A 27,807-nucleotide genomic window follows, 5' to 3' on the forward strand; every position below is an offset into this window, starting at 1 on the left:
TTGAACTCTTTTAAAGGACCATTACAACACAAAATAGGCATTTTCACCTGCCAAAAATTGATTGAAGGCCAAACACAGTTAATGAAAAGTTGTTTCTGCCTAAATATGACTTGATCTCATTCTTGAGCTTCATAATCTGAAAATCTGACGTTTTAGCGCTATCGCTCGACGGGCTGCTGTGCGTGCTCCCGCGGCCAGAAATCAGAAGAAATCAGATTCTGACAGGCTATCACTTTTTGGCACGACACCGGTCTGAAACGAGTCCTGAGGACTTTTCTTTTCTTCCTGCCGTCTCCAGCTTCCGGAGCCCGGAGTCAGTGGAAATGGACGAGATCATGGCCGCCATGGTCCTGACCAGCCTGTCCTGCAGTCCCGTGGTGCAGAGCCCCCCGCAGACGGAGCCCGGACCAGGTCTGACTCACTTATCTCAAATATAGCTTCCTTCGCACCAGTCAAGATTCATACCATCTTGACCTGCTGAGAACCAAACCGTGTTTCTTGCAGATTTAATTCATCTCATGTTAAATAGTATTCATTTAAGCCAAAACATGTGCATTTAAACGACAGAAAGTCTTCTTTACCCTCTTCATGTCCTCTATGAACAGTACTGGAGATGAGGGAGGATGAGGGAGGATGGCATCCCCCCCTGAAATAAAAACGGTCCAAATCATCCCCCCTGTAAAACTGCCATCCCCCCTTTCCATCCCTTATGTCATTTCATCAATGAATGTGGTTTTACTGCTATTTCAACATTTAGAGTCATCACCAGAAAAATAACACCAGAAAAATAACTTATTTGACAATGTTCACCTGTTTCAAGTAAATTTTCACTTGAAATAAGTAGAAAAATCTGCCAGTGGGACAAGATTTATCTTCTTATTACAAGCAAAAACATCTTGTTCCACTGGCAGATTTTTCTACTTATTTCAAGTGAAAATCTACTTGAAACAGGTGAAAATTGTTGTTTTTTTCCAGTGATGAGTCTTGTTTTAAGTGTAATGAGATTTATTTTACTAAAATGAGACATTTTAACTAGAAATAAGACAAATATTCTTGTTAAGATTGTGAGTTTTTGCAGTGATCCATTTTACTTATCCTGTGAAGGACGGAGTCATATTGATAAGTTCAGAAAAGTGTTTTTTATTGTTGTGTTTTGATGTATTTGATGTAAGCCCAGTGGATATTTAAAGCTTACAGAAGGCTGCATTTAACTGCTGCTATGTCATTCCTGCAGTATTTCTGCAGGTGTTTTGGTCAGTGCTATTATTTGTAATATATTATATTATTTGTAATCAGCACAAATTATCTGTCCCCATATGATAAAATCCAACTCGAGTACTGTCTATGAATGATACGTGTTTGAAAGTGGGCACATGGTGGTAATTTACAGGCCTCTTGAGGTAATCTCTGCTCCCAGCCTGCGACGCCAGGAGGCTGTAATTATTTCAGATCAACAAAAACCGACTGCGAGGAGAGACTCGTTTGGAAAACAGGCAGATTCTGCCTCAGGGAGAGCTCCGTTAGCGCCGGATTTATCAAGTGGTTTTAGGCGTCCTCTCATTGGCTGGATCCCTTCATGAACGCACGTTTCCTGGAGACTATGACGTTATAAGAAAATTGCACTTCATCTTACATAAGACTCTTACTTGCAGACTCGGCTGTCTGTGGCAGATCCAGTTCCTTGTGGGTCCATTAATATATTTATATTTAGAAAATGCAAAAAAAGCATAAGATGGCTCCTTTAACTTCCTCAGGCCGGTTGTATACCCCTTTTCCACCAAACACGGTTCCAGTGCTGGTTCTGTTCACAACTCGTTTAACTAGGAACCAGCTGAGAACCGGTTTGTTTTTCCACAACTCGGGTGCGAAGAGGAGCTACATCATTAAGTCACTGCAAACGTCAGTTATGTTGCTGCATTTGCATTGGTGCAATAGTTGCAGCAACAACAACATATTTGCTCTAACAGGACTTGGTCCACGTAGCTCCTCCGTGGACACATCTCTAAAGACAGGTTGTCTCCTCCTCCTCCCATGATGCTTTGCTGCATCCAGATTAAGGGCCAATCCCAAAACACCCCCTACTTTCTACCAGAGCTGGGTAGAGTAGCCAAAAATTGTACTCAAGTAAAAGTACTGTTCCTTCAGAATAATATGACTCAAGTAGAAGTAAAAAGTAGTCATCCAAATAATTACTTGAGTAAAAGTAAAAAAGTACTTGGGGAAAAAACTACTCAAGTACTGAGTAACTGTTGAGTAACGTCTGATTTATTTTTTTAACAAAACCATTCAAACAGACAAAAGTTTAAAATAATCATCTTCAGGCAAATTAAATCAATAAAATAATAAATTAAATTAAAATTAATAAAAAATAAAAAAAGCTTAAATTAAAATTAGTAAGTAAATTCAAGTACTTTACTAAATAATAAAATAAATAAAATAATAACAGAATAAAAAAATAAATTAAGCACAAGTATGTCAAGCCTTTGTACTTTTGTAACTCATAGAAACTCTGTGTGTGTTTGAGTCTGTGTAAATGTGACAAAACATGCAAAAACAAAAATTTTTCCCAAAGAATCACCCAGTGATGTCATGAGATTGACGCGTACGCGGATAAAAGGGATAAAAGAAAAGTAACAGCTCAACGTAGCCTAATGTAGCGGAGTAAGAGTACAGTTTCTTCTTCACAAATCTACTCAAGTAAAAGTAAAAAGTATAGTGATTCAAAACTACTCCTAAAAGTACAACATTTCCCAAAACCTACTCAAGTAAATGTAACGGAGTAAATGTAACTCGTTACTACCCACCTCTGCTTTCTACCACTAGCCCTAAAAATGAAGCCACAAAGGCGTAGGGCCCTTGTAATCTTCCCTAGGGATTGGGACACCACTTGCTACGTCACTGCGTGGTTTACGTTCGGGTACGTAAGCGACTGTAGTTACGTTTGCACAAACGTCACAGCATATCAGGAAGCCCAGAGCTAAAAACAAGTTTTAATTTCAGCTGTAGCGCTGTTAATATGCCACTTTATTAAGTTTTAATATTTTTTCAGGCGTAAAAGTAACCGTTAAGATCCCCAACCTTGGCTCAGTTTATCCAAATAACGCATGTTAAGACATTTGATCTGATGTTTTCGGGATGACGACAGCCTGCCGGCTCGGGAGCTGATTTATGGTTCCGCGTTAAATCGATGCAGAGCCTACGGCGTAGGTTACGGCGTACGGCGCGTGTCGCTGGGTAACCTACGCCATAGGCTCTGTTTTGGTGTAACGCGGAACCATAAATCAGCCTTTATCCTTTATTTGATTCCATCAAACGGAACATGAATTTGTTTTCTGCGCATGCTCTGTTCACAAGGAATCCTGGTCTTTTGAGTCCAGGAAGTTCTTATAAACACGGAGAAACACAAGACCAGGAGGAGACTAATCACTTCATAAATGTAATGAAGGATATGAACATTTCTGCATTTGTAGACGGTAGAAAGTACCGGGATAGAAGATTTACAAGAAGGTGAGAGAAAAGTTGCGCGAAGCAGCATTTGTTTTGAATTTGGATACAGGAAGAAGAAGCGGAAATGACGGTAATTGCGTCATCACGTTCTCCGCGCGTCGCTGGTTTGATCCAGATATCCCGAATGATTAATTACCATGTAAACGGAATATTCTGAATGTTTCAGTAACCGGAATATTAGCAATAACCCAAATTTTGACTGCATGTAAACGTAGTCATTGATGAGTTGGAGGTCGTTCTGTTCGGTTCTCCCGAACCATTTCAGGACCTTTGATTCTAATATTGGCAATTTATTAGATGATATTTGATTCTAACTTCAGTTTTTGACGCAGTTTTTTTTCGTCAGATGCTGACTAACCAAAAGTTGTGCACACGTTTACGTAGTCCGACCTCCTCTACTGTAAACGTCCTTCACTCAGGTCTCAGTCAGACTCTCCAGACTCCAGCTGGTTCAGAGCACTGCGGTGACGCTAATTAGAGGCATTAGAAAGTACAAATACATCACCACTGCCCTGCATTCCTGTACTGGCTCCTCATTGGAGTTCGTATTGATTTTATTTAATCTTACTGGTCACCTTCGGTCACTGAAATCTAAAAACATCTCAGAGCCACCGACCTGTTTCCTCTCTGTAAAAGCCTCTCGTGAACGTCCAGCTGACCTTTCTCCCCCTTTTGTACATAACTTTGTGATATTATTCAAGAACAAAGCTTCACAATTGCTATTTTGTCGCATCTTACAGCGCTTGACTCGCGCCCACGTTACACTCTTCTACATTTGTGTCCATCCAAACCAGGGGTCGGCAACCCAAAATGTTGAAAGAGCCATATTGGACCAGAAACACAAAAAACAAATATGTCTGGAACCGCAAAAAATGAAAAGTCTTGTATCAGCCTTAGAATGAAGACAACACATGCTGCATGTTTCTATATTAGTTAAAACTGGGGGAAGATTTTTTTTTTCATTATGCACTTCGAGAAAAAAGTTGAAATGTCGAGAAAAAAGTCGAAATTTCGAGAAAAAAAAGTCGAAATGTCGAGATTAATGTTGAAGTACAATTTCTAGAAAAAAGTCAAAATGTCGAGAAAAAAGTTAAAATGTCGAGAAAAAAATCAAAATGTCGAGGAAATAGTAAAAATGTTGTGAAAAAAGTCTAAATGTTAAGAAAAAAGTCGAAAATGTCAAGGAAAGTCAAAATTTCTTGAAAAAAGTGGAAATGTCGAAATTAAAAAGGAAAGGAAAAGGGAAGAAAAAAGAAGAAAAAGAGAAAAAAAGGAAAAAAAGAGAAAAAAAGGAAAAAAAAGAAGAAAAAAAGGAAAAAAAAGGTCAAACATTTTTGAAAAAGCTCCAGGAGCCACTAGGGCGGCTCTAGAGCCGCGGGTTGCCGACCCCTGATCCAAACCATACCTGTCAAGTTTTGGATTTAGAAATAAGGGACATTTTCCACCACCAGCTGTCCCACCAGCTCCACCGAGGTTTAGTTTTACATTTTAAGATATAATTTAAGACAAGTAATCTCAAATATCTACCTGTCAACCACTTACAAACTACAATAATGTGCTCAGATTCTGATAGGCCGACCTTTGTTGACACTGAAATGCTGTGGACATTCCTGTGTATGTAATTCCTATAATAGAGCCTAAATGAAAACACATAAGGGAATTAAAGCACATTTATCTATTTTAAATATTTTCAGTTTATATACAGTATATATATATTGATTGTCTTCAAGTTAAACATTTAGCTTTTATTATTATTTGTCATTTTCACTGATGTGTCTCTCTGGTTTTCACTGACTGATGACACAGACGCATGTTTCAGCTGAAATAACTTTCAGAACTCTTCGTCCTGCTCCTCTTCAGAAAAGTAAATTCAGTTTCCCATTTTTATTTTGTTTTAATATGTTTTTTATTGGCAGACAGAGCAAAACAGATGAACATACCTTTTTTTTTCCCCCTCCCTCTCCCCATCCCTCCCCCTACAGTTATCGTCATTAATTTTCCCTTGGGAATAGCAAAAAATAAATAAAATAAAATAAATAATAATAATAAAAATAAAATAAAAAATAAATAAATAAAAATACAAAGTAATATAGTGATATAACAAAAAAGTAGTAGTAGTGCAATGAATGTAAACTTAAATAAGAAAATAAAATGAAAACAAAAACTAAATGGGTTATCTAGAGATTAATAATTATTTCTTAGATCAATAATTAGCAATTCCAGTAGTAGTCACAAGTTATACTAGTAAACACTTGAGTCGGAATGTTGTCATATATCACCCCCAGAGTTATAAACCAATGTATTAGTAATTAGGCTGTTACTATTCTTAGGGATAGAAAAACAACGAAAAACAAAGACATCAGCTCAGTCCTTTGGAAGTACTCTTACATTTTCAAAATAAGTAATAAATGGTTGCCAGCTCGAGAAGAACCTTTCTAATGAACCTCTAATTGTAAACTTTACTTTTTCCAATTTTAAGAAATCCATAATATGGTTTCCCATTTCTATAGATATTTACACAAAGTCTTCACTTTTTTGGCAGAAATACCTTCTCTCTCGTTTCATCCATACTGTACATCTCTGATTATTTGTCCCGAGTTTGTTCCCGTTGTCGACACTAACCTCAAGAGAACCAGGCTACAGGAAGTGGCAGTTCAGTTTGGAGAGGCACAGGAAGGCTTTTTAAAAAATATTATATTATAAAACGGGAAATTTATGGGAAAATACTAATATGGGAGGACGACGAGAAAGAGGAGTGAAATACGGTAGTTTCATCCCTCTTTCTTACCGAGGCCAGTTGCTCGGCACAAACTGAGTCATCCTTCAACCATATCGGCCTTTTAGTTTCTCTCAAAGGAAACAAATGTGGTTTTTAAGATGTGTGTGATATTGTGGAGGCCAAACATCTCATCTCTGGTACACAGTACTCCAGTTGTAAAAAGAAATCAGGGGGGATAGTGGATTTTATCATATGGGGACAGATAATTTGTGCTGATTACAAATAATATAATATATTACAAATAATAGCAGTGACCAAAACACCTGCAGAAATACTGCAGGAATGACATAGCAGCAGTTAAATGCAGCCTTCTGTAAGCTTTAAATATCCACTGGGCTTACATCAAATACATCAAAACACAACAATAAAAAACAGTTTTCTGAACTTATCAATATGACTCTGTCCTTCACAGGATAAGTAACATGGATCACTGCAAAAACTCACAATCTTAACAAGAATATTTGTCTTATTTCTAGTTAAAATGTCTCATTTTAGTAAAAAAATCTTATTACACTTAAAACAAGACTCATCACTGTAAAAAAACAACAATTTTCACCTGTTTCAAGTAGATTTTCACTTGAAATAAGTAGAAAAATCTGCCAGTGGAACAAGATTTTTTTTGCTAGTAATGAGAAGATAAATATTGTCCCACTGGCAGATTTTTCAACTTATTTCAAGTGAAAATTTGAAATTGTCAAATAAGTTATTTTTCTTGTGTTATTTTTCTGGTGATGACTCTAAATGTTGAAATAGCAGTAAAACCACATTCATTGATGAAATGACATAAGGGATGGAAAGGGGGGATGGCAGTTTTACAGGGGGGATGATTTGGACCATTTTTATTTCAGGGGGGGATGCCATCCCCCCTCATCCCCCCTCAAATCCAGTACTGCTGGTACCCGTGCAGGACAGGCAGGTTATTCTGTCCTGGGCTCCGACTGAATGTGCCTCCTTCTCCCCCCAGCCGGCACCTCGTCGTCGGTCGACATGGAGAACGGCGGCGGCGAGCTGTCGGACAGCGGCAGCAGCGGCTACTGGAGCTGGGACCACGGCAACGTGAGCCCCGCCCCGTCCCCGTCCGTCACCGAGATGGACAGCAGCCCGGACGAGGGCCTGCACATGGAGCCGGAGCCGGAGGGGGAGCTGACCGCCAAGAAGCCAAAGGTGCCGGATTAAGGGCCAATCCCAATACACCCGCTACTTTCTACCACTAGCCCTAGGGCTGGGCGATATGGACCAAAAGTCATATCTCGATATTTTCTAGCTGAATGGCGATACTCGATATATATAGATATTTTTTCTGTGCCATAATTGGAGTTTCCCCCAAAGCATTATAGCATAGCATCTCTGTTAGCATCATTTTTTTCTGAGGCAAACCCTTAAAAAAACAGTCAGTTTTAATACAAAGCCTCGTGCCAAATGTCACACAGGTTCCTTTATTAACAGAGGTCTGTACAATATCAAAATGTATAAAACAAATGAAATAAAAATAAACTGCCTGCATATATAGAATAAAAATGCTTCTTGAATAAAATAAAACAAATATCCCTTTCCTGCATAACAATTAAATTAAAATACACTGTGCAATTAATACAATGTAGACAGTAACAGGCAGACTTTTGCACTGAGGTTGACAGTTGTGCAAATAACAAAACATTTGTGCAAATCTCAAATAAAACATTCAAGTCAATTTGTCACAAAATAAGCTATATCAAAATCATAACATTTTTTAAAATTTTTTATTTATTTATTTATTTTTTTAATCGATAAACGATATTGTCTCGTACCATATCGCGTTTGAAAATATATCGATATATATTAAAATCTCGATATATCGCCCAGCCCTAACTAGCCCTAAAAATGAAGCCACAAACTTTAGGGCCCTTGTAATGTTCCCTAGGGATTGGGACACCACTTGTTACGTCACTGCGTGGTTTAAGTTCGGGTACGTAAGCGTAGTTACGTTTGCACAAACGTCACACCATATCAGGAAGCAGAGAGCTAAAAGCTGTTTTAATTTCAGCTGTAGCGCTGTTAATATGCCACTTTATTAAGTTTTAATATTTTTTCAGGCGTAAAAGTAACCGTTAAGATCCCCAACCTGGGCTCAGTTTATCCAAATAACGCAAGTTAAGAAATTTGCTCCAACGTTTTCGGGATGAGAAGAGCCGCCGGCTCGGGAGCTGATTTATGGTTCCGCGTTAAAACGACGCAGAGTCTACAGCGTAGGGTACGGCGTACGCAGCGTGTCGCTGTGTAACCTACGCCGTAGGCTGTGCGTTGGTGTAACGCACAGCCATAAATCAGCCTTTATTCTGGCGTGATCTTCGCAATAAAGTGAGTGATTATCTACATTCACTGAGTGAATATTATGAAAGTAAAATATATATTTCTGGCTAGGGCTGGGTATCGATTAAAATGTCAAGAATCGATTCGATTCCGATTCTTAATATTCAGAATCGATTATCATGATTCGATTCGATCCGATTCGATATTGATTTGGCTTAGTGTTATTTAAAATGTTTTTTGAGCTGTTGCCTGAATTATATGACTGTAAAATAACTAGTGAAATAATAATTTCACAATAATTATTGTGAAATAACTAAGAAATAAATAACTCAAACAGGCCTTTCAATATCCATTTAAAGTGCAAAAAAGAAAGTGCAGAAAAGAAACAAATCATTTTAGCTTATCTAATTTATTCTGTCACCACCTACACATATTGCCATGAAGCACCTGGCATTTTTCAGAAGTGTCATGACAAACTGTGTGTCCGACTAATGGGATTAAAGTTCACCTTGCGAAAATGATGAGGAAAAAAAAATAAAATCAAAAAAAAAAATCGATCTTTAGACATAAGAATCGATTTTTAGGAATTAATATGAGAATCGATTTAGAATCGGAAAATCGATTTTTTCAACACAGGCCTATTTCTGGCTAGAAATGTAATCAAAATGCATTTATATGCAGAAACTAACTCGAAATATTAATTTTATTCACTAAAAAATAAGAAATGTCCGCCATATTTTTTTTTTGATTCAGTCTGCAAATGATGACGTAAAGCATTCTGGGAAATTTTCTCAGGCCCTCAGTCGCGAAGTCAGCATCTGAAAACCCTCGCTCACCGCTACACAACGTGCAAAATTTAGGGGTAGTGCTGAAAAGTAGGGGTAGGGGGGGGGATTGGGACTGGGCCTTGAACCTGGGGGGAGCGTGGCGGCAGCGCTCCAGCGTTGCCTCATGTGTGTGTTCGTCTCTTGCAGACCTCCTTCAGAAGTGTGTACAAGTGTCTGTGGCCCGGCTGCGGGAAAGTCCTCACGTCTTCGGTGGGAATCAAGAGGCACATCCGCGTCCTGCACTTGGGGTGAGCCGATCCGGTCCAGGTTTTTGTGTCTTTCTGGTGGCAGAAACAGCCGGGGTCATTGTTTTAACGAAGACTATAGATCGGGGGTCGGCAACCGGCAGCTCTAGAGCCGCATGGGGCTCTTTAGCGCCGCCCTAGTGGCTCCTGGAGCTTTTTAAAAAATATTTTACCTTTTTTTTCCTTTTTTTTTTTCTTTTTTTCCTTTTTTTCTCTTTTTTTTCTTCTTTTTTCCTTACTTTTTCCTTTTTTAATCTCGACATTTCGACTTTTTTCATGAAATTTTGACTATTTCCTCGACATTTCGACTTTCTCAACATTTTGACGTTTTTTCTCGAAATTTTGACTTTTCTCAACATTTCGACTTTTTTCTCAAGATTGTACTTCAACATTAATCTTGACATTTCGACTTTTTTCTCGACATTTCGACTTTTTTCTCCACATTTCGACTTTTTTCTCGAGATTGTACTTCAACATTAATCTCGACATTTCAAATGTTTTTCTCGAAATTTTGACTTTTTTCTCGACATTTCAACTTTTTTCTCGACATTTCAACTTTTTTCTCGACATTTCGACTTTTTTCTCGACATTTCAACTTTTTTCTTAGATCGGGGGTCGGCAACCCGCGGCTCTAGAGCCACTTTAGCGCCGCCCTAGTGGCTCCTGGAGCTTTTTCAAAAATGTTTACGAATGTTGTAAAAATGTGTACAATAAATATTACATTTCAACATTTCTGTTAACGAAGATTTGTACGGAAGAGTATCAGGGCCATGCAGGAGAAAAAATATTTGAGAGGGGAAGACTTTTTTTTTATTGTGCACTTCGAGAAAATAGTCGAAATGTCGAGATTAATGTTGAAATGCAATTTCAAGAATAAAGTGTAAACTTCGCCTTTTTTCTCAACATTTAAACTTTTTTCTCGACATTTTGCCATTTTTCTCAACATTTCGACTTTTTTCTCAAGATTGTACTTCAACATTAATCTCGACATTTTGACTTTTTTCTTGAAATTTTGACTTTTTTCTCAAAGTGCATAATGAAAAAAAAAATCTTCCTCTAAAATATTATGTTTATTTTTCTCCTGCCTGGCCCTAATACTCATTAGCAGCTTCAGAGTACCCAGTTATAACTAATATAGACACATGCAGCATGTGTTGTCTTCATTCTAAGGCTTATACAAGACTTTTCATTTTTTGCGGCTCCAGACATATTTGTTTTTTGTGTTTTTGGTCCAATATGAACTATGAATCACTCATGGAAGCAACGTCCAATCATTGAGAGAGACGTTAGGAGAGAAACTGGACTGTTTGGCTCGTCTGTCATGACATTTTAAGGGTAAATATGGTCATTTGCACCAATTTACCCCCAAAAAATGGCAGCGTTACACTTTTCAACCAAAAACCTGCTTAGTTGTCTTTAAAACACATTTTCAGTGTTCAGTAAACAAGCAGGTTTTGTTCTTCTGCTCCAGCGATCCGTCTGAACAAAAGCGGTTCTGTACTTTTTTAACGCCCGTTTCCAAAAACCTCTCTCTGGTGTTTTAAACTCCCCCCCCCCGTCCGACTGCTGAGGCTTCAGCCAATGGCAAGCGCAAACCTGTCAAGTTTTGGATTCAAAAATCAGCCCAACCGAGGTCCAGGATTACATTTCAAGACATTTCAAAACTCTAAACTACCTGTCAACCACTTATAAAGTACAATGATGTGCTCAGAATCTGATAATCTGACCTTTGTTGACACTGAAATGCTGCTATGTACAGTATGTAAATCCTATAATAATAACATAAAGGGGAATTAAAGCACACTTATTTATTTTAGATATTTTTAAGTCTATATACACATTGATGGTCTAGAACAGGGGTCGGCAACCAGAAATGTTGAAAGAGCCGTATTGGACCAAAAACACAAAAAACAAATATGTCTGGAGCCGCAAAAAATGAAAAGTCTTGTATAAGCCTTAGAATGAAGACAACACATGCTGCATGTTTCTATATTAGTTATAACTGGGGGAAGATTTTTTTTTCATTATGCACTTCGAGAAAAAAGTTGAAATGTCGAGAAAAAAGTCGAAATGTCGAGATTAATGTTGAAGTACAATTTCGAGAAAAAAGTCGAAAATATCGAGAAAAAAGTCAAAATGTCGAGGAAATAGTAAAAATTTCGTGAAAAAAGTCGAAATGTCGAGAAAAAAGTCGAAATGTCGAAATTAAAAAAGAAAGGAAAAGGGAAGAAAAAAGAAAAAAAAGAAGAAAAAGAGAAAAAAATTAGAAAAAAGGAGAAAAAAAGGAAAAAAGAGAAAAAAAAATGAAAAAAAGAAGAAAAAAAGGAAAAAAAAGGTCAACCATTTTTGAAAAAGCTCCAGGAGCCACTAGGGCGGCGCTAAAGAGCCGCATGCGGCTCTAGAGCCGCGGGGTGCCGACCCCTGGTCTAGGAAGTGAATCATTTTCTTTTAATTTTTCATTTCCACTCTGACGGACATCGCTCCATCCCCCGTGAGAGACACCAAAATCACAGTTTCAAATCTTTCAGAACGGGTAACTTTCCCCGTCCTGCTCCTCTTTAGGAAAGTAAATTCGGTTTCCCATTTTTAGAGATATTTACACAAAGTCTTCGCTTTTTTGGCAGAAATGTCTTCTCTCTAGTTACATCCATCCATCTCTGATCTGTTGTTCCGAGTTTGTTCTCAGAGAGACACAATAATGCTTTTTTTAAATTATTATATTATAAAATTTAAGGGAAAATACTAATACGAGGGGACGGCGGGAAAGAGGGGTGAAATTCCCGGCCAACATTTTGACGTTTTTTCTCGAAATTTTGACTTTTTTCTCTACATTTCGACTTTTTTCTCAACATTTCGACTTTTTTCTCAACATTTTCGACTTTTTTCTCAAGATTGTACTTCAACATTAATCTTGACATTTCGACTTTTTTCTCGACATTTCGACTTTTTTCTTGAGATTGTACTTCAAAATTAATCTCGACATTTCAAATGTTTTTCTCGAAGTTTTGACTTTTTTCTCGACATTTCGACTTTTTTCTTGACATTTCCCCTTTCGCCATTTGCCTTCATTCTAAGGCTTATACATACAAGACTTTTCATTTTTTGCAGCTCCAGACATACATGACTGTCTCAGAAAATTAGAATATTGTGATAAAGTTCTTTATTTTCTGTAATGCAATTAAAAAAACAAAAATGTCATATATTCTGGATTCATTACAAATCAACTGAAATATTGCAAGCCTTTTATTATTTTAATATTGCTGATTATGGTTTAGCGTTTAAGATTAAGATTCCCAGAAAATTCTAATTTTTTGAGATAGGATATTTGAGTTTTCTTAAGCTGTAAGCCATGATCAACAATATTAAAATAATAATAGGCTTGCAATATTTCAGTTGATTTGTAATGAATCCAGAATGTATGACATTTTTGCATTACAGAAAATAAAGGACACAATATTCAAATTTTCTGAGACAGTCCTGCATGCACATATTTTTTGGAATTGTGAAAAATTGAGATTTTTCTGGAATGATGTACATTCAGTTTTGACACAAGTACTTGGATATGAGATTCCATTAACATGTACTGTTTTATATTTGTGTCATATTGCAACGGTAGTGCAGGCAGAGGATCACTGGTTGGTTAAGACACTCCTTACAGCTGCTAGGAAAACCATCACTAGAGCTTGGTATAAACCTGAATCGCCTACTTTTAAACAGTGGCTGGATATTATTAAAGAAATATCGACTATGGAAAGACTGACCCATATCCTGAGTTTGAGGGAAGGGCTATTTGAGAAGAGATGGCAAAAGTGGACATTTTATTTACAGAAAGCATAAGGATGCAGGCCTCTTTTTTTTGTTTTTTTTCCTCTTTTCTCTTTATTGGATAGATTATTAATGTCCACAAGTTTATGTTTGTTTTGTCTACTTTTTATTTTTTTATTTTGTTTGTTTGTTGCACGGTGAATATACAGATAATTTTTGTGATCTGGTAAAAATGTGCAGTTGTAAAAAAAAAACTGAAAATCTAATAAAAACAAAGTGACAAAAAAGAGACAGTCCTGTATTTGTTTTGTGTTTTTGGTCCAATACGGCTCTTTCAACATCTTGGTTACTCCAGACACACGAGTCACCGTCTTCTCCCCTGTGTTTCTTCAGCAGCGGGTCGGACCAGACCCAGAGGGAGGAGGACTTCTACTACACCAGGCTCTGCTGTGAGGCCGTGGAGGCCGGCCCGGTGCCGGCCCCCGCCCAGCAGGCTCTGGGCCAGGCCCCCCCGGCCCTCGTGGGCTGGGCCTCCTCCCCGCTGGGCCCGGGGCTCCAGATCCCCGCGGCCCACAGGCCCCGGTCCAACTCCAGCTCCGGGCCCGGCCCCGGCCCCGGCAGGCCCAGCCCGCTCAGCCAGTCGGCCCCCAGCAGCTTCTGGCAGATCCACTCGGAGCATCTTTATCAGGTGGGTGCAGCCGGACACCCGTCACGTCTGGACCCTTTAGAGCAGGGATTCTTACGGAAGAGTATTAGGGCCAGGTAGGAGAAAAATAAAAATAATATTTTAGAGGAGAAAGATTTTTTTTTCATTATGCACTTCGAGAAAAAAGTCGAAATGTCCAGAAAAAAGTTGAAAAGTCTAGATTAATGTTGAAGTAGAATTTCGAGAAAAAAGTCGAAATGTCGAGGAAAGAGTCGAAATGTTGAGAAAAAAGACGAAATGTCCAGAAAAAAGTCGAAATGTTGAGAAAAAAGACGAAATGTTGAGAAAAAAGTCGAAATTTTAAGAAAAAAGACGAAATGTCGAGAAAAAAGTTGAAAAGTCGAGATTAATGTTGAAGTACAATTTCGACAAAAAAGTCGACATTTCGACTTTATTCACGAAATTGCGACTTTTTTCTCGAAATTGTATTTCAACATTAATCTCGACATTTCAACTTTTTTCTCGACATTTCGTCTTTTTTCTCGAAGTGCACAATAAAAAAAAATCTTCCACTCTCAAAATGTTTTTCTCTTGCCTGGCCCTAATACTAAATGGGTAAATCGACTTATTTTCATAAAGCGCCTTTCTACAAAGAATGTTATGTTTTACGTCTCATTTATTCATTCACACGTGCACTAATATACTTGGGAAACAGTTGGCACCAAATATAATATACAGGACTGTCTCAGAAAATTAGAATATTGTGATGAAGTCCTTTATTTTCTGTAATGCAATTTAAAAAAATGTCATACATTCTGGATTCATTACAAATCAACTGAAATATTGCAAGCCTTTTATTATTTTAATATTGCTGATTATGACTTACAGTTTAAGATTAAGATTCCCAGAATATTCAAATTTTTTGAGATAGGATATTTGAGTTTTCTTAAGCTGTAAACCATGATCAGCAATATTAAAATAATAAAAGCCTTGCAATATTTCAATTGATTTGTAATGAATTCAGAATGTATGACATTTTTGCATTTACAGAAAATAAAGGACTTTATCACAATATTCTAATTTTCTGAGACAGTCCTATATTTAATTTTCTGAGATGGCAAAAATAAGAACTTTATTGATCCCACATAGGAGTAATTCATGTTATATCAGCTATAGAGAACAAGGTAGTGCCGAAAAACAATATATATCCCCCCTCACAAAAATAAGAAAAATAGAGAAACATATTTTCTCATCAACAAAACAAATTTTAAAATAACAAAATAACATATTTGAACCATTTTTCAGACAATATCTGTCAATATCTCTATATAATAACATATAAAATATAAATATAAAAATATAAAATGGTTCAAATATTTTATTTTGTTACTTTAAATTTAAAATATGTTTATGTAAAATATGCTACATGTATATGTAGTATATGTAGTGATATGTAATAAAAAATAACAAAAAAAGTTATGTTCAAGTAGAGTTTATAGTTGTGTTGTAATCCCCACCCGCCAGTGCGCCCCCTAAAATTTTTTATCACCAACCACCACTGATTATGACTAAATATCGTCGTCAACGAACCAGTCCAGTTATTCACCTGGTTGGAAAGATAGTATTAAAGTGTATTTGATGGGTTTTTCCACAACACCGGATGATACACACAAAAGCTCCCCATAGTTAAAGTTAACCCTTTAATACCTGACAAATGAAATAACAAAAGATAATAATAATTGTAGTAAATCAAGTGTTATGACGATTGCTACTCAAAAGTCCTTCAGGGATTGCTTTACCGAGACATAGAAGTTTTGACGCGTGAACTCAAATACACATTCTGTTTATTCCAGTATAAACATGATCCAGGAAAGTGTGCATGGCTACACGGTCACAAACTGTGAGCTCATCCCGGTCTCAATCACCTGCAATCAGTTACACCTGCACCTGTGAGCGCACCTAAATCACCTCTTGCACCCATACACCACCTAGAGTTCAATATGTGAAAACAACTAAATAAACAACAAACTATTAATGATCAAACATGTATAATGGCTGCAACATCAAATATTAATAATTTACTGAAATAAAAAAGACTTCCAATTTTGTATTTAATTTCTAAATAGTTATTTTTCTTATTATTATGAATGTACAGAAGAGTATTAGGGCCATGCAGGAGAAAAGATATTTGAGAGGGGAAGATTTTTTTTTATTGTGCACTTCGAGAAAAAAGTCGAAATGTCGAGAAAAAAAGTCGAAATGTCAAGAATAATGTTGAAATACAATGTCAAGAATAAAGTCAAAATTGTGCTTCAACATTAATCTCGACACTTTCGGTGTTCGGTGGAATAAGTGGGGAAAAAAACCGAACAATTAATAACGGCATTGTAAAATAAGGAAATAGACTGGCCGCTCCGTCCCGTAACGTTGCGCACTACATAAATCATTGGCCAACCAAAAACTAACCCCATAAGAATTTTACCTAAAATTCACCAGGAGGTGGAACCAAAACAACATAATGCTGGGAAATTAAAAAATTTTCATTTTTTTATGTTCAATAAATATTTTCTACCTTGTAATTTTGTAAAAGATTTTTTTCTTTGAAAAGCATGCCTAAATCAAATGTATTTGATTTATGCAATGGTGAAAAAATTGGAAAAATAAATGAAAAACTGCTGAAGAACCATGTTCGGTATTGTTCGGTATTCGGCCAAGTGTTTATTATTATTTTCGGTTTCGGTTTCGGCCATAAATTTTCATTTCGGTGCATCACTAACGATAACAGAACTTTACTGCCGGTAGCTTTGGAACGTCTGTGAAAACTTGATGAAATGTGCACTGAGCACCGAAAAACGCAAAACCTTTTAGTCCTCCTCTTCTTTGCAAGCTTTCCTTTAAAATGTTGCGGCAGGGCTTGTGCCAGCGTGCACTTCTTCTGACCCCGGTGACCCGGAGCTGGAGGAAGTGGCTCTGGATGACACACTTCTCTATAATTAGACACAGAAATGAACTTCCTAGAATGTGAATTCTCCCAGGCTGTTTTGAGGGAAAGCGGGGACGACAGCCACCTTGAATTATTGAGTCTGAGTGCAGGAATATCCGTCCAGACGTCAGCTGAGTCTGGCGTTACGTGGCGGCGGTTTTTCCGAGGTCCTCGTCGTTCGGCGGCCCCGAGCAGACAAGCACGGAGCCAATGAGCTCCGGTCGTTTACGCGTCACGAAGCAGCACATTTCACTGGTGACCCGCGTTCGCCCCGAACCGCCGGCCTGGACACGGATGCTCAGTGACAGGGAGAGAGAGGGAGCACGCTGTCGGCGTCAGACACGACTCTGACCGGCCTCAAAACAAACTAACAAAACGCCACCCGAGTTCTCGGTGGCGTCGAGCGCCGGCAGTACTGGAGTTGAGGGGGGATGAGGGGGGACGGCATCCCCCCTGAAATAAAAACAGTCAAAATCATCCCCCCTGTAAAACTGCCATCCCTCCTTTCCATCCCTTATGTCATTTCATCAATGAATGTGGTTTTACTGCTATTTCAACATTTAGAGTCATCACCAGAAAAATTACTTATTTAACAATTTTCACCTGTTTCAAGTAAATTTTCACTTGAAATATTGTATATATATAATATATATATACGGAAGCGTATTAGGGCCAGGCAGGAGAAAAATAAAAATAATATTGGAGAGGAGGAAGATTTTTTTTTTCATTATGCACTTCGAGAAAAAAATCGAATTGTCGAGAAAAAAAGTCGAAATGTCGAGAAAAAAGTTGAAATGTTGCGAAAAAAGTCAAAATTTCGTGAATAAAGTTGAAATTTTGAGAAAAAAGGCGAAATTTCGACTTTTTTCTAGAAACTGTATTTCAACATTAATCTGGACATTTCGACTTTTTTCTCGAAGTGCACAATAAAAAAAAATCTTCCCCTCTCAAATGTTTTTTCTCTTGCATGGCCCTAATACTCTTGCGTAGATTTATCTTCTTATTACAAGCAAAAAAATCTTGTTCCACCGGCAGATTTTCCTACTTATTTCAAGTGAAAATCTACTTGAAACAGGTGAAAATTGTTGTTTTTTCCAGTGATGACTCTTGTTTTAAGTGTAATGAGATTTTTTTTTACTAAAATGAGACATTTTAACTAGAAATAAGACAAATATTCTTGTTAAGATTTTGAGTTTTTGCAGTGATCCATTTTAGTTATCCTGTGAAGGACAGAGTCATATTGATAAGTTCAGAAAACAGTTTTTTATTGTTGTGTTTTGATGTATTTGATGTAAGCCCAGTGGATCTTTAAAGCTTACAGAAGGCTGCATTTAACTGCTGCTATGTCATTCCTGCAGTATTTCTGCAGGTGTTTTGGTCACTGCTATTATTTGTAATATATTATATTATTTGTAATCAGCACAAATTATCTGGCCCCATATGATAAAATCCACCATCCCCCCTGAATTCTTTTTACAACTCGAGTACTGAGCGCCGGCGAGGACGAGACACTTTTCTGGAGTCGTCTCTTTTTTGGCGGTTCACGAGTCCCCGACATGTGAGGACGTCAGAGGACACACTTTTACGCTGGTCTCGGGTTGAATCGTGGGTCAGGGCTGCCCGTGGCGGTAGACTGGCGTGGCCTAATCGAGACACCCACTCCCCCCCGTCACCGCCCGGGGTCAACCCTGCACGGCTCGTTATCTGTTGACATTTTAGATATTTACTTATTTATCTTCTGTCCTGTCTGCGTCTGTCTGGGACTGGTGGGGGGAAGTAGGGGCAGCCTGGGCGGCCCCACAAGGAGCCTCTAGTACAGCAGAGCTGGGTAGAGGAGCCAAAAATTGTACTCAAGTAAAAGTACTGTTACTTCAGAATAATATGACTCAAGTAAAAGTAAAAACTACTCAAGTACTGAGTAACTGTTGAGTAACGTCTGATTTATTTTTTTAACACAACCATTCAAAGAGACAAAAGTACAAAATAATCATCTTCAGGTAAATTAAATTAATAAAATAATACAATAAGTTAAAATTAATAAAAAATAAAAAATAGCTGTAAATTCAAGTACTGTAATAAATAATAAAAAATAAAATAACAGAATAAAAAAATAAATTAAGCACAAGTAGCACAAAATTTCAAGCCTTTGTACTTTTCTTTTTTAACCAGAACTAGAACAAGCCCATGAACTAATATAAACTCTGTGTGTGTTTGAGTCTGTGTAAATGTGACAAAACATGCAAAAACAAACATTTTTCCCAAAGAATCACCCAGTGATGTCATGAGATTGACGCGTACGTGGATAAAAGGGATAAAAGAAAAGTAACAGCTCAACGTAGCCTAATGTAGCGGAGTAAGAGTAACAGTTTCTCCTTCACAAATCTACTCAAGTAAAAGTAAAAAGTATAGTGATTCAAAACTACTCCTAAAAGTACAACTTTTCCCAAAACTTACTCAAGTAAATGTAACGGAGTAAAAGTAACTCGTTACTACATACCTCTGTAGTACAGGGATATTCAACTAGATTAGGCCGGGGGCCACATCTGCCAAAACACAGTATGGAGAGGGCCACACTGAAACACGGAAAATTTGGGGGTTTTCAAAATATATTTTGCACTCAAAGACGAAGATTTATGTATATATAATAGATTTGTGCACAAAGATGAGCAGGAGGATATATCTGTCTAGTTTACATATTAATTATGTATTAATTGTCTCCAGATTTAGTAATTGTGAATGTTAAATATAATATTCAGATAAAGAAATATTATTTTGAATGCAAGTTCATTTTGAAACCATGCATTGTGCAAACTTAATGACGTTGATATTGACCTACTTTAATGACAAAGCACCACTTTCCACCAAGATTTCCTTATTTTAATATTATATCAAGCATTGAGCACAAGCATTTCAGTCCATCGTAGCCAGTTTGATGTTATAAATAAGGAACCAAAATATTAACCATAAGCTCCTTTATTTATGACACATCTGTGCATTATATCAGCAAAACAAAACAATCGCATGAAATTATAGGAGGCTTAGAAGTTCATCTGAAATGCAAAGTCCTCATTTAAAGATTCAAATGAAAAAAAATGTCAGGCCAATCCTAGAAGTCTAATGATGTAAACAAGTCCTCTATAAACGGAGGTTAATAACAAATAATGTGACAAACATTATCACTGTGCAAAACTGGCAAAAAATCTGAAGTAGTAAAACACATCTCCAACAGAGATTAACATGTACAAACACTCAATGAATCATTAACCAACTGAAAAGGCTACCAAGCATCTTAAACTTTTATTAATTAACAAAATGCGATATGTAAACCATGTTAGTTTCGCTTACTTTGTAAGCCACCGTCGGCCGCCGACCGGAAGTGACGCCGGCCGCCGCCGATCAGGCGGCCGATCGATCGGGACAACACTAACTACTTTCCCCCCTTTTTTTAAAAGATGACCAGGGGCCACATAAAAGCTCCTGGCGGGCCGCTAGTGGCCCGCGGGCCGCCAGTTGAATATCCCTGCTCTAGTAACTGTGTGGCATTTGAGTTGTTTGCAGCCGCCGGTCGGAGGAACCGACCGAGCGGAGATTATTTCTGCAACAAGTCGCCTCTTTAGCCGATAAGAAGAACAACCAGTTTTATTTTTGCAACTTTTGAGGTCGTGGAAGCAGGTGAAAGGTGGCGGCGAGGAGCCTCTGAAATGATCATCAGCCTCCTTTGTACGTTATATTTCCCTCCATATTTCTGGCTCTACTTCATATAAGCGGGGAGGGGGGCAGATTCGGCTTCATCACGGTTTCCCGGGTCGTCACACCGCCGGCTCTTGTTTGTATATAATAGGCCTGTGTTGAAAAAATCGATTTCCCAATTCTAAATCGATTCTCATATTAATTCAGAAAAATCGATTCATATGTCTAAAGATCGATTTTTTTTTTGGGGGGGGGGGTATTTTTTTTCTTTTTTTCTTTTATTTATTTATTTTATGTTTTTTTTTTTTTTCATCATTACATTACAACTTTTGGTTATTTTTTGGTTTATCCCCAAAAAAGGAATGTTTTGTTGGACACGAGAATAACTGGTGCCATGTTTTTGCCTTTAAATATGTTTAAAGGTATGAAAACATTAAAGTGTTAGGTTATAATTGCATAAATTGTCTATATTTCATTACTTTATAAACTGTCTTGGGGTTACATTTGCAAAAAATGCTAAAAACCAAATGCTCAAAAGTTAAAAACCAAAATAGACCGAAAATGGAACAAATAAAAACGGAATGTGGGAAAAAATAAAACCGATTTAATCCGTCTCTGTTTCCTCCCTGGATCTGTTTGGTAATTCTGACCCACATGATGTTTCTGAAAGCAGTTCTATCAGCATTCTGGGAGCTGATTGGTCCTTACAGCATCATTAGCTGACAATACTTGCTGTTTAATCTCAATATAATACTAGTAGTAATATTTTGCAGAACTACAGTCATATAATTCATGCAACAGCTCAAAAAACAGTTTTAATAACACTAACCCAAATCAATATTGGAATCGAATCGAATCAAATCAAATCTTGATAATCGATTCTGAATCTTAAGAATCGGAATCGAATCGATTCTTGACATTTGAATCGATCCCCAGCCCTAATATATAACCCCTGAAACGTCCTCGGTGGCGTCCTCGTCTCTGCCGCAGCGATGGCGGGATGAAGCCGGCTACACCGCGTCCTTCAGGGTGGATGGTCCTCTGTGATGGTGAACATGTGTGGTGTCTCCGTCTCCTCCAGGCCTGCAACCCTGTCCAGGTGTCGGTGGCTCCCAGAAGCCCCTGCAGCCAGAGCTGGACCCCCGTCGCCTCCGTCGCCTCCGTCGCCTCCATCTCCGGCCACAGCAACACTCAGGTGGGTGTCTCAGGTCTCTGACCTGGTGGAGGTCGTCCCGGCACCGTCAGCCCCCCCTCTCCCCACTCCTCTCCTCTTTCATCGTTAACACGGTCGTCTCTGCAGATGGTGAAACCTCGCTGCCGCTCCGTCAGCGTCGGGGAACAATGGCTCCAGCAGAACCGGCTGCAGCCGGTCAGCGCTTCACCCTCACGCAGCCACTGCTCCTTCAGGTATGGATGGATGGATGGATGGATGGATGGATGGATGGATGGATGGATGGATGGATGGATGGATGGATGGATGGATGGATGGATGGATGGATGGATGGACGGTGTGACAACCCTCTTTGCCTTCCTGCCTTGTGGCTGGTCTTCTCCCTTGCAGGTAGCAGTGGGAGGGGCTGAGGGTCATCAGAGAAGTGGCAGCACCTGTGCTCAATGAGCCTTTAAAAAGTTCTGGCTGCTCACTTCTCCTCTCTCTCTCATCCCTGATGCAGCATTTTGTTTGTGGTTTGGTTTTGCTTTAGTTTTACACCTTACACCAGGGGTAGGCAATTCCGGTCCTCGAGGGCCGGTGTCCTGCATGTCTTAGATGTTACCCTGCTTCAGCACACCGTGATAAAAGTACCTGTGTCATTAACAGAATTGTGCAGCCCTGGATGACAAGCTGATGACGATGATTAATTAGAATCAGGTGTGTTAAAGCAGGGAAACATCTAAAACATGCAGGACACCGGCCCTCGAGGACCGGAATTGCCTACCCCTGCACACATACACCCACATTGTTTCCCGTATGCATTCACTTACACCACTGATCTACTGACTACACACGCCATACTTAAAGGAGCTGTATGTAAGAGCAATAATAAAACGAATCATAAAATTACCCCGGTATGTCAACAGACATTTAAAAATCATGTTCATTTCAAATACTTATGTCACTGACAACAGCACTCAAGCCAGGATATTCCAGTTTAAAAAGAGGAGTTGCAGCCCTCAACTGATGTTTATGTTGTCATTTTTTGTTTTGGCCTGAAGCTCCACCCTCCACCTATCTCCCAATCACCAAGTCAGTATTGTTTCTGAAGCTCCACCCTCCACCTATCTCCCAATCACCAAGTCAGTATTGTTTCTGAAGCTCCACCCTCCACCTATCTCCCAATCACCAAGTCAGTATTGTTTCTGAAGCTCCACCCTCCACCTATCTCCCAATCACCAAGTCAGTATTGTTTCTGAAGCTCCACCCTCCACCTATCTCCCAATCACCAAGTCAGTATTGTTTCTGAAACTCCACCCTCCACCTATCTCCCAATCACCAAGTCAGTATTGTTTCTGAAACTCCACCCTCCACCTATCTCCCAATCACCAAGTCAGTATTGTTTCTGAAGCTCCACCCTCCACCTATCTCCCAATCACCAAGTCAGTATTGTTTCTGAAGCTCCACCCTCCACCTATCTCCCAATCACCAAGTCAGTATTGTTTCTGAAGCTCCACCCTCCACCTATCTCCCAATCACCAAGTCAGTATTGTTTCTGAAACTCCACCCTCCACCTATCTCCCAATCACCAAGTCAGTATTGTTTCTGAAGCTCCACCCTCCACCTATCTCCCAATCACCAAGTCAGTATTGTTTCGGCATCCGGGTTGCCAGCTCGGCTCTAATTATCGCAGCCATGGCAGCCTACGTTCCTGCTGCATTCTGCAGCCTACCTGGCAACCTCTGGTCGGGGGGAGGAGGGGGAGGTACACGCCGCTCAACAATATTTTGAAAGTGACTGCAGTACCAGTTTTGGCCATTTCTTACAGACGGCTCCTTTAATTAAGGTTCTTCTTTTAGGTTTATTATTTGGTATTTAATAAAAAACATTTTTGATTGGCTTTCCTTGTGTTGCGTCTCCCTCTTTGTCATGGCCGTGCAGCCCGGTTCGTGACAAGTGGGGGCTCGTCCAAGGTTTGATTTGTTTCAGGCTGTTTGGTGCCCTAATTGATTTGGGGATTTGTTTGAGTGCATGGCATCAGCTATGGTGATGTCCACTGTCCAGTGTACCCTGTGTTTGGGAGATGCAGTTTGAATAGGAAAGTTAATTTTGTTCTTTAGTTTGGCTGTTGTTCAGTTGGAGGTTTGTCCTGCGTTCAGAGTGCTGATTGAAAGGGCAGGTGTTTCTTGTGCGCATCCTTGTAACATGGGAAGAGTTTTCTTATTTTAGTTTGAGTTGGAGATTGCCGGTAGTCCTGTTATCGGTTTTGTTTGGTTATAGGTTTACCTTGGTTTTTCGTATTTAGTGGGGAAAGTGCGTGGTCCGACGGCCCATTGCGTGGCTGGCCCTGTGCTGACCCTTCTTTTGTTCTTTTTGGCTGGGATCTCCAACTCCTTTTGTTTCATTACTTTTGGGTTAACCTTTTCCCTTTGTTTTTGAACGCGCAACTGCCATCATGGTCCAGTTTGCAACAGGACCGTGTCTGGACTTGGGTGTCCCGGATGTTGGTTGTGTGTCCCGGACGTTTGTGTGCCGGACTTGTTTGTTTTGTCCCCTGAAAAACTGTTCCATGTGAATCTGCTGAAACCCTACTATGCTCACTCTGCTAGTCCATCCAGTGCTGTCCAGCAGGAGTCAATGGGGGAGAGTCCTGTTTTGATTGCTGACACAGTGGGTGAGTTTTCTGATGTGTGGAGGTGAGGCTGTGTTTGAGCCTGATGAGGGTTTATTGTCTGGTCGGCTGAGAAATTCAGAGACCCTCAAGAACTTGAAGAGCCTTTTTAGACATTTGCCAACAGCGCAGGCTTTGGCGTTTGAAGCGATGATTTTGAGGTATCATGTCTGTTTGGTGACGTGCCCTCCCATACTGTTTGGGTTGATTGGCTACTTAGGTGGTCATTGTTCCTCCAGTCTTACGACCTGGACATCCGACACATTAAAGGCCGTGTTAATGTGGTAGCAGATGCATTGTAGCGGGCTCCAGTTTTAATATTGCCTGCATGTGGTTTATGGTTTTTTTTTCTCTTCTTATAGGCAGGTGTTGTTGTTTGGGGCTGGAGGTCCTGGGACCCTCGTCTTATGGGGGGGGGGGGGGGGGGGGGGTGTGACGACCCTCTTTGCCTTGTGGCTGGTCTAGTCCCTTGCAGGAGGGGCTGAGGGTCATCAGAGAAGTGGCAGCACCTGTGTTCAATGAGCCTTTAAAGCTCTGGCTGCTCACTTCTCCTCTCTCTCTCATCCCTGATGCAGCATTTTGTTTGTGGTTTGGGTTTGCTTTAGTTTTACACCTTACACACATACACCCACATTGTTTCCCGCATGCATTCACTTACACCACTGATCTACTGACTACACACGCCATATTTAATTAAGGTTCTTCTTTTAGGTTTATTATTTGGTATTTAATAAAAACCATTTTTGATTGGCTTTCCTTGTGTTGCGTCTCCCTCTTTGTCATGGCCGTGCAGCCCGGTTCGTGACGATGGATGGATGGATGGATGGATGGATGAATGGAGGATGGATGGATGGATGGATGGATGAATGGAGGATGGATGGATGGATAGATGATTTTATCTCTCTCTTTTCCAGGAAGGGGCGCGGCGAGGCCAAGAAGTGCCGCAAGGTTTACGGCGTGGAGCGGAAGGACCAGTGGTGCACGGCCTGCCGCTGGAAGAAAGCCTGCCAGCGCTTCCCGGACTAGCACGAGCGTGAACACAGACTTTACTAAACAAAGAGAATATAAAGCTGGACGCGGTCCAGAAAACAACTTCTTTATTGTGTTGGTTTCTTCTTTTGTTTGTTTCTTCGATTCGTCACGTTTCCTCCCGAAAGGATGAAACGGACTTTTGTGCATCTTTGTAAGTTGATCCTGCAAAATGAAGTATGCGACGGTGCTGTTGACTGCCTTTGACCATGTGACGTGCCCTGCCCAAGCCCCGCCCCTTTACCCATAGGCCCCGCCCCTTTTACCAGTGGCGTCAATTCAGTGGAAGCTAAGGTATGGCAAGGTTACGAGTCACAGAACTTAACTAGAGTATCAATCAACACGTCCAGCAAATATTCATCACAGAAGTCTGCTATGTAGCTAATCTGTGTGGTCAAGAAAATTGGAACTTTTTCAAATGCAGTCTCGCTCACTGCAAAAACTCAAAATCTTAGCAGGAATATTTGTCTTATTTCTAGTTAAAATGTCTCATTTTTAGTCTCATTACACTTAAAACAAGAGTCATCGCCAGAAAAATAACTTATTTGACCATTTTCACCTGTTTCAAGTAAATTTTCAATTGAAATAAGTAGAAAAATCTGCCAGTGAGACAAGATTTATCTTCTTATTACAAGCAGAAAAAATGTTCTACTTATTTTAAGTGAAAATCTACTTGAAACAGGTGAAAATTGTTGTTTTTTGAGTTTTTGAGTCTTGTCTTAAATGTAATGAGATTTTTTTTACTAAAAATTAGACATCTTACTAGAAATAAGACAAATATTCTTGTTAAGATTTTGAGGTTTTGCAGTGTAATAACTTGTGAAATCGATCTTGTTGTTCTGATTTGCATTTGTAGTTATTTTATATGTATTAAATAATAGAATAATCAATACAAATAGACAGAGTAATTCCATAAATGTATTTAAAAAAACAAACATTTACATTTTCCCCTGAAGCCGAGGTGTGGCGGCTGCCGTACCTTCATACCCAATTGACGCCCCTGCCTTTTACCCAGAGACCCGTTAGCTCCTCCCACTAGACTGCTACTCTTCTTTATTCCAGTCTTTCTTCCAGTGGTGACACAGTGGTTATATGATGTGCATTATATTGAGTGTTATGTATTTTATACCCTTTCTTTATTCTTTTTTTCTTAATCGTCTCGTTTAGCTCGTGAATCGGGCAGGTTTTTTTTTTTTTTTTTTTTAAATGTCTTTTGGCACTTTGTTGGAATATTATCTCACAAGAATAAGCTACATTTGGTTCGACTCAACCAAGCTCCTTCCACCAAATCGTTTTGCCTTCCTGCCCGCGCGTCGGCGCCCGCCAGGCGGCGGCGTCACGGCGGTGTTTGGGGGGGAAAGGTGTTTCTATTAGAGGAATTATATTGTCAAACACAATAAAAAGCACTGAGAATTTTCGATGCTTTTCGTTCTCATGTCTTTCTTCCTGCACAACAATCCACTATAGGAACACTAGACGACTCTATATTTACATAAATGTCAGACTTGTGGTCTCAAATGAATGCTAAACTCACAGACCGTATTTTCTGGACTATAAGCCGCACCTTCATACAAGCCGCATCCGCTTTATTTAAAAAAAAAAAAAAAAAAAAAGATATACAAGCCGCACCTGCATACAAGCCGCATCCGCTCTATTTAAAAAAAAAAGATATGCAAGCTGCAGATATTTATGTTGTTAGATTAGATATTTACTACATGTACAGAAGGATTTTGAACTGTAAATGATGTACATGTTTGTACCTAAATAGATCCTTTCCTAACAGTGTCTTTTACCTTTGACCTGCCGGAGGAGATCAGGCGAGCCACATCTCTGTCCATTTTTAAATCTCTTTTAAAAACACACTTTTTTAAATGTGCTTTTACTTAACATCTAATAATGTACTCTATAATATCCAATGTTATTATTTTCTAATGTTTTATTGTATTTCTATGTTCTTATGTTTTTATATTTTTGTCATTTTTTTGGATTCTGCCTTTTAATTCTGCTTTGTAAAAGCACCTTGTAACTGTGTTTGGAAAGGTGCTATACAAATAAAGCTTATTATTATTATTATTATTATTATTATTATTATTTTAACACGGCAGCAACTTTGCTGATTAAAACGGGACAGAACCAAGAGAAAATAACCAGTATTTATTTATCTGTTTGAAATCTGCTTCTACTTCTATCTGCTAAAAAAGAAGTAGCGTATTCTTCTTTGCA

At 39.0% G+C, this 27,807-nt stretch overlaps 1 protein-coding gene across 1 annotated transcript; it reads left to right on the forward strand.

Moving 5' to 3' along the window:
• Window positions 1-258: 258 nt before the first annotated feature.
• znf395b (zinc finger protein 395b) lies at window positions 259-26,184 on the forward strand. The gene is made up of 7 exons (XM_061746691.1): window positions 259-411; window positions 7,251-7,450; window positions 9,550-9,650; window positions 13,809-14,100; window positions 21,813-21,926; window positions 22,032-22,138; window positions 25,470-26,184. The coding sequence occupies exons 1-7, from the start codon at window positions 324-326 to the stop codon at window positions 25,579-25,581; spliced, it is 1,014 nt and encodes a 337-aa protein (XP_061602675.1). The 5' UTR covers window positions 259-323; the 3' UTR covers window positions 25,582-26,184.
• The last annotated feature ends 1,623 nt before the right edge of the window (window positions 26,185-27,807 follow it).

The sequence above is a fragment of the Cololabis saira genome, chromosome 18 (assembly GCF_033807715.1).
Source record: "Cololabis saira isolate AMF1-May2022 chromosome 18, fColSai1.1, whole genome shotgun sequence".
NCBI classification, from domain to species: Eukaryota; Metazoa; Chordata; class Actinopteri; order Beloniformes; family Belonidae; genus Cololabis; species Cololabis saira.